Below are 8,134 nucleotides of genomic sequence, written 5' to 3'. Positions count from 1 at the left end.
ATGTCATCATAAGTTTAAACAATTGCAAATGATATAATTTCAGGAATATGGTAAATATTGATATTTAAAATAAAACTATCCAGGGGCACCTGGATGGCTCAGCTGGTTGGTTAGGTGTGCAACTCTTGAGCTTAGCTCAGGTTTTGATCTCAGAGGCTTGATCTCAGAGTTGTGAGTTTGGGCCCTGATTTGGGCTGTGCACTGGGCATGAAGCCTACTNACCCAGTGCTCATTCCAACAAGTGCCCTCCTCCATGCCCATCACTCATTTTCCCCTAAAACATTTTTTTTAAGTTTATTTTTTTGAAAGAGATAGAGAGCAAGCAGGGGAGGGAAGAAAGAGAGAGAGAGACAGAGGATCCCACGTGGGCTCCGTGCTGCCAACTCAGAGCCCAATGTGGGGCTCTAACTCACAAACCTCAAGATTATGACCTGAGCTGAAACTAAGAGTTAGACACTTAACTGACTGAGCCACCTAGGCATCTCTAAAACATTTCTTTTGAATTTAGTTATGGTTCAATGATTAGCAGTCCAAAACACCTCAATGAGCACAAATATAATACAAATTTTTGTAAATAACTTTAAGACCTAAAAATACATTTTTATTGGAAATGTATTTCTTAAATATGTGAGTAGGGGTTTCATCCAACTAGTTATTATGTCCGTAGAATATTAAAGAATATTTAGAAACAAAATTCAGCATCAACTGTATTTTTATATTTTTATGAAAGTAAGTGCTAAGAAACCTTTTCATATCAATAAGTATATGTGAATGGTCAGTTTTATTATGCCATTGTCACCCAACTTTCTTGAACTGTGAGTTACATGCAAAAAGGTCACATAATTATTTTTTGTAAAATAATATTTTAATAATCTATCATCTGACAACTTGATTAGGTTCCCCTTATATTTTACAGAAAGCAAAGATTTATAAACCACATGACTTAGAAAGGGATTTGTTACTCAAGATTACAGCTATTAAATTTCTCCATTTCTGGGAAGTAATACTGTGGTAAAGAAGCCTCTGGGATGGCCTCCCACTGATCCCTACTTCCTGCCATTTGAACCCTTTACAGTGTGTTCTGCTTGAGTGTGGGCTAGATCTAGGGACTCAATTCTAACAAATAGAATATGATAAAAGTGAAGTCACTTCAGAGATTATGTTACATGAAGACCATGGCTTTTCTCATTCTCTACCCGAGTGAAGCCGGCTACCATGTTATGAGCTGTCTTAAGGAGAAGCCCATATGGCAAGGAGTTGAGGAAGGTCTTCAGCCAATACTCAGCAAGGGACTAAGATACTGAGTCCAACAGTGATAAATTTCACTTCATCCAAATTAATACAGTTTGCTCTATGAAAAACACTGTTAAGAGTATGAAAAGATATTGCAGACTGGGAGAAAATATTTGCAAGTCACATTCCTGACAAAGAGCTTGTATCCAGAACACAGACATACCTTATTTTATTGTGCTTCGAAGATACTGCTTTTTACAAATTTAAGATTTATGGCAACCTTGCATCGAGCAAGTCCATTGGCTCCACTTTTCCAGCAGCATTTGCTCACTTTTTGTCTGTCTCACATGTTGGTAATTCTCACAATATTTCAAATATATTCATTGTTATTATATTTTTTATGGTGATCTGTGATCAGTGATCTCATTTTTGAGAGAGACAGAGAGAGAGAAAGAGAGAGTCCCAAGCAGGGTAGAGATCAGTACCGTGAGAGCAGACCTGAGCCGAAACCAAGAGTCAGAATCTCAACCTACTGAGTCACCCAGGCGCCCCGATGGTTTCCATTTTTTAGCAATTAAGTACTTTCTAACTAAATTATGCACATTGTTTTTTTTCTAACATAATGACATTGGACACTTAAAAGATGACGGTATAGGGGCGCCTTGGTGGCTCAGTCAGTTAAACGTCCAACTTCAGTTCAGGTCACAATCCCGCAGTTTGTCAGTTCCAGCTCTGCATCTGGCTCTGTGCTAACAGCTCAGAGCCTGGAGCCTGCTTCAGATTCTGTGTCTCCCTCTCTCTCTGTCTCTCCCCCACCCATGCTCTGTCTTTCTCTCAAAACTAAATAAACATTAAAATTTTTTTTCAAAGATGACGGTATAGTGTAAACATAACTTTTATATGCACTATGAAACCAAAAAATTCATTTGACTCACTTTATTGCAATATTAGCTTTATTGTGATGGTCTGGAACCAAAACCACAATATCTCCAAGATATACCTATATATTTAAGAAACTGTCAAAATTCACCTGTAAGAAAACAATGCAATAAAAATGGACAAAGGGTCTGCACAGATGCTTCACCAAAGAGGATATATAGATATCAAATAAGATATGAAAAGATGCTCGACATCATTTGCTATTTGGGAAGTGCATCTTAAAACCATAATGAGATCCAATTAGATCTGTTAGAATGGAGCAACTTTCAAAACCTGACATACGGTTTGTCATGATGTATGAAAGGGTTGAATCATTATATTGTACACCTGAAACTAATATAACACTGTATGTTAACAAGCTGGAATTAAAACAAAAACCTAATAAAAAGAATAAAAACCTGACAAGTGCTAAGGAAGTCACAGAGCAAGTGGTGGGAGTGAAAAGTCGCACAGCCACTCAGGAAGACAGTCCGGCAGTTGATTATAAAGTTAAATGTTCACTTACCACATGACTCAGCAATACCACCCTAGCTAGTTAAGCTAGATAGGTTAAACTTATCTTCAACAAAAACCTGTACATGAATGTTCAAAGCAGCTTTATTCATAATTGCTAATACTGGAAACAACCCAAAAGTTCTTCAGGAAGTGAATGAAGAAACTGTAGTACATCCACATAATGGAAAACCACTCAGCACTAAAATGGAACATAGATGAATCTCAAAGCCAGTCTCAAAAGGTTATCTACTCTATGATTCCATTTATCTGGTATTTTGGTTTTTTTTTTTAAATTTTTTAAGTTTATATGTTTTGTTGAGAGAGTGAGAGCAGGGAAGGGGCAGAGAGACAGGGAGAAAGAATCCCAGACAGGGTCTGTGGTGTCAGCACAGAGCCCAACGCAGGGCTTGATCCCATGAACCAAACTATGAGACGATGACCTGAGCTGAAATCAAGAGTTGGACGCTCAACTGACTGAGCCACCCAGGGGCTCCTAAAGATTATTTATTTTGAGAGAGAGAGAGAGAGGAGAGAATGAATATGAGCAGGGGAGGGGCAGATAGGGAGAGAAAGAGTTCCAAGCAGGCTGTGCACTGTCAGTTCAGAGCCTGATGTGGGGCTTGAACTCAGGAACTGTGAGATCATGACCTGAGCTGAAATCAAGAGTCAGTCTCTCAACCGAGCGAAACACCCAGATGCCGCCCACCCCCCATTGTTGGATACTTATGCTATTGGCAGTTGTTTTGCTAAGACAAGCTACAGCGCTGTAGGGAACAACCCAGCACATACATCTTTTTGCAAGTATAATGATAAGATAAATGTCTAAAGGTAGGATTACCAAGTCCTAGCATGTGTATAATTTGAATTTTTATATCTACTGACAGATTGTCCTCTATAGAAGCAGGTAGAACTTTTAGAATGAGTCATGTGTGCATTCTGCAGTTTCCCATCCCAAACTTTTGAATTCTCTCTTTCATAGGATCATGCCGATATTGAGTGGAAGTTTGCAAGGACAAAGCTCTGGATGAGTTACTTCGATGAAGGTGGCACCTTGCCACCTCCTTTCAATATCATCCCCAGCCCCAAGTCATTTCTCTACCTTGGTAACTGGTTCAACAACACCTTCTGCCCCAAAAGAGACCCTGATGGGAGACGGAGAAGGCACAACTTGAGAAGCTTCACAGTAAGGCCTTTTAAAATTATGTTTTTTGAGGGGAGGCTCCTAGGTGGCTCAGTCGGTTGAGCATCAAACTTTGGCTCAGGTCATGATCTCACAGTTTATGAGGTCAAGCCCCGTGTCGGGCTCTGTGCTGACAGCTCAGAGCCTGGAGCCTGCCTCAGATTCTGTGTCTCCCTCTCTCTCTGCCTCTCCCACACTTGCACTCTCTATCTCTCTCAATCTAAAAAAAAAAAAACAATAAAAAACATTTAAAAAATAAAATTATGTTTCTTTTTAAACAGAACTGTTTTCTATCTCCCCCCCCCAACCATTAGTGACAGTCCCTATATTAAACATCATAAAATCACTTTAACCTCCTAATGCTCGGAGGTTTGTCAAGCAGGAGCTCCTGTGTTATTCTCCAGTCCTAATATTTAGAAATACATTTGAGTGGATGGATTGCTGGGAGACCACTGATGTGAGCTCTCTGTCCATTTTCAATTACAGGAACGCCATGCTGACAGCCTGATACAGAATCAACATTATCAGGTAAAGCTCATCCCAGGGACTAAGCACAATAGTTCTTGACCATTTCTGTGACTCTGAACAAGTCATTTAACCTCAGCAAGCCTCAGTTTCCTCATCTGTGAAATGGGGGTGAACACAACTCACAGTGTTGTTGTGAGAATTGAGTGGTGAGCATATATGTATGATTAAGTGTGCATGTGCATGCATGCCTGTGTGTATGTGTGGCCTGGCACAGTGCCTGCTACGTTGCATCACCATTACTAATAAAAAACGGAGTGACCAGGTGTGTGCCATCCCCAGGAGGCTAAGTGAAAACAGGTCATCCCTGTGAAGGAGAAGTGTACATTGACTTTAAGAAAAATATCTGGACTGAGGTGGCTGGCTGGTTCAGTCAGTAGAGCACATGACTCTTAATCTCAGGGTTGTGAGTTTGAGCCCCATGTTGGGCATAGAGCCTACTAAATAAGTAAATAAATAAATATCTGGATTATATAATTAGTGGACATTCAAATCAGTAGACTTTGTGACACTGAAGAATATCTTCTTCAATTTTATAAAAGGAAGAACTTTTATCCTACTGGGAGGGTTAAAGTTTAATACAGTTTGAAAGAGGAAGGGTATTGACCATGACCATTCAAGGATTATTCCATTCTCATTATTCTATAAGTGTGGATCTGTGTTTGCTTTATGAGTGGGCAGAAATTTTTCTCTTTGGGTGAATCCACTCTTATGGGCCCACTCTGCCACCAAATTTGGACACACAGTAATTCTTCATCTAGCCAATGGCCTTAATTGGGTTTTTGCGGAAAATGACTGGATCCTGGGAGAATGTTCTATTGCAAAGACAGTCTAAGCATATTTTATTTCTCAGATGTGTTTCTTACTTTACTGAGAGCCTGAGAAGAAAACTGAATGTCTCTTTATGTGTGTTTTTTGTTGTTGTTGTTTTTGTTGTTGTTTTTAATTTCCAGGAAGTTATCAGGAATTTAGTCAAAAGATACGTTGCTGCTATGATAAGAAATTCCAAAACGAACGAGGGACTGACAGAAGAAAATTTTAAGGTGATTTAATCATAAAGTGGTTGAATTTCTCATTTCACATTTCTTAAACATTTTTTGAGCTTTACCATGTTTGAAGTTTTTGGTGATAATTTCAACCTCTTGTAACCCAGCAAAACCAGCTAGAATTTTTATTTTCTCTCAGAGTGGTCTGTCCCCCAGAAAGTGGAAAGATTTCACCAATGTCTCTTACCACAATCAGCTTTATGGATGAAAGACATTTGTCTTATTCTTTTAGTATTCTGGGTGCCTCTCAGTGTGGGAATTGAATTTGAATAATGTGGCAAGGATGTGTCATGAGGAGCAAGATAGCAAAAGGAAGATGCCTGGAAATGTAAAGGCCTTCTTTAAAGATACAAGATGAAGACCAAACAATCCATTATTAAATCTAAGATTTTTTTTTCATTTTTAAAAATGTTTATTCTTTTAGAGAGAGAGCACAAGCAGGGGAAGAGCAGAGAGAGAGAAACAGACAGACAGACAGAATGTGAAGCAGGCTCCAGGCTCTGAGCTGTCAGCACAGAGCCTGATGTGGGGCTCGAACCCATAAACCACGAGATCATGACCTGAGCCAAAGTCAAACACTTAACCGACTGAGCCACCCAGGTGCCCCTTAGATCTCAGATTTAGCAAACCCTACCACTAAACATTAAAACTCTTCTAATACTGGCATGAGACTAAAGCAGTGGTTCTCAATCCGGGACAATTTTGTTCTATAGGGCACATTTGCCAATGTCTGGAGACAATTTTGGCTGTCACACTAGACGTGTGTGCCAGTGACATCTAGTGGGTGACCGAGATTGCTACTAAATGTCCTACAATGCACAGGACAGCCCCTTACAACCAAGGCTCTCACCATGGCAAGTGAATGAGGATCCTTACCTTAGAACACAGGTATATTTTCTAAGGAACATTAAAAGGCCATTATGCTAACCCATAGATGGAAGTCATCTAGTGAAGGCATGCTATATGCCAAGCAATCCACTGGGTGCTGGGGTACAGTGATGAGCAAGATGTAACCAGCCCCCACTCTTGTGGAGTGGCACACAGTAACAATATGTGACTTTTACCCAAAGTCAGTGACAAGTTACTAAATGGTTTTAAGCAGGAGAGTGAAATGTTCCAACTTAAGCTTTGAAAAGGTGGCTTTTAAAGGAAAAATCTAGGGGCGCCTGCGTGGCTCAGTCAGTTAAGCGTCTGACTTCAGCTCCAGTCATGATCTCACAGTTCTTCGGTTCGTGCCCCACATCAGGCTCCTCGCTGTCAGCATGGAGCCTGGGGCCTTCTTGGGACCCTGTGTCCCCCTGCCTCACTGCTCCTCCCGCACTTGCGTGTTCTCTCTCAAAAATAAACATTAAAGGAGCAATCTAGCATCTAGGCAGCCAGTTAGAGATAGAAGACATTTCCTAGGGACTTGAGTGGACAGGGACTCCTGTCCTCAAACAGCAGTCTTTAACCGGACATGTTCCACTTCCCTAGTTTTATTCCTTGAGGTCCTAAAAGCTTTTTCCTCTTCTGCAGTCTTTCTATATGCAGAGAAAGCACAAGCAGAGGAAGAGCAGAGAGAGAGAGAGAGAGAGAGATGCCTATGAGAGCTAGTGCCCTAATCGAATACCTTAGTTGCTAGTTAACGCTGTGATAGGGACAAGTCTGTTGCTGTCCTCTTGATAAGGACCATCAGAAATCAGCTTAACTAATTGCACAACTTTGCCAATGGCCACCCTGGCCCACAGAATTATTAATATGTTTTTCTTGTACTGGAATAATGTGAGATTTTTCTGGTAGTTTGTGTACTTTGTGATTTGCCATTAGGCAAAGCCTGGAACGTTCCAAAGGACACCCAGTGAGCCTATTTTGAACAAAAAGCCAAGCTTCTTAACATAATGTATCTTCTCTCTTGTCCCAGGAGTTAAAGCAGGACATCTCCAGCTTTCGATACGAAGTACTCGACCTCTTAGGAAATAGGAAACACTCAAGGAGAAGCTTTTCCGCAAGCAGCACTGAACTGTCCCAGAGGGATGATACCAATGATGGAAGTGGTGGGGCTCGGGCCAAATCCAAAAGTGTCTCTTTCAATTTAGGCTGCAAGAAAAAGGCCTGCCATGCGCCACCTCTCATCAGAACCATGCCAAGAGTCGGTGGTGCCCAAGGGAAGTCAAAAGCCGAGTCATCAAGCAAACGCTCCTTCATGGGTCCTTCTCTCAAGAAGCTCGGTCTCCTATTCTCCAAGTTTAATGGTCATATGGCTGAACCCAGTTCAGAGCCAATGTACACCATTTCGGATGGCATCGCTCAGCAGCATTATATGTGGCAGGACATCAGATATTCTCAGATGGAGAAAGGGAAAGCAGAGGCCTGTTCTCAAAGTGAAATTAACCTCAGTGAGGTAGAATTAGGTGAAGCCCGGGGCGCTGCTCAGAGCAGTGAATGCCCTCTAACCTGTTCCAGTTCTCTCCACTGTGCATCCAGCATCTGCTCCTCAAATTCTAAACTTTTAGACTCCTCAGAGGATGTATTTGAAACTTGGGGAGAGGCTTGCGACCTGCTCATGCACAAATGGGGTGATGGGCAGGAAGAACAAGTTACAACTCGGCTCTAAGTCAAACTCCTATCACCCATTCTGGAACTCAAGAGAAAATTTGTAATTTCCTTGCTCTCAGAGGTGACATAGCATATGATTCCCTCATTGCCCCTCCCCACCCCACCAGCAACCCCCCCCCAC

At 41.3% G+C, this 8,134-nt stretch overlaps 1 protein-coding gene across 1 annotated transcript in view; it reads left to right on the top strand.

Moving 5' to 3' along the window:
* The window catches only part of TRPC5 (transient receptor potential cation channel subfamily C member 5), a 121,908-nt gene extending 113,897 nt beyond the window's left edge, over positions 1-8,011 (top strand). The window contains exons 7-10 of the mRNA XM_077763125.1: positions 3,647-3,850; positions 4,334-4,375; positions 5,326-5,415; positions 7,319-8,011. Coding sequence (XP_077619251.1) covers positions 3,647-3,850; positions 4,334-4,375; positions 5,326-5,415; positions 7,319-8,011 — 1,029 coding nt within the window. The remainder of the gene's footprint in view (positions 1-3,646; positions 3,851-4,333; positions 4,376-5,325; positions 5,416-7,318) is intronic.
* The last annotated feature ends 123 nt before the right edge of the window (positions 8,012-8,134 follow it).

Source organism: Crocuta crocuta, unplaced genomic scaffold, assembly GCF_008692635.1.
Source record: "Crocuta crocuta isolate KB4526 unplaced genomic scaffold, BGI_CrCroc_1.0 scaffold1112, whole genome shotgun sequence".
Taxonomy (NCBI): domain Eukaryota; kingdom Metazoa; phylum Chordata; class Mammalia; order Carnivora; family Hyaenidae; genus Crocuta; species Crocuta crocuta.
This window is presented reverse-complemented; position numbering and strand designations above follow the sequence as displayed.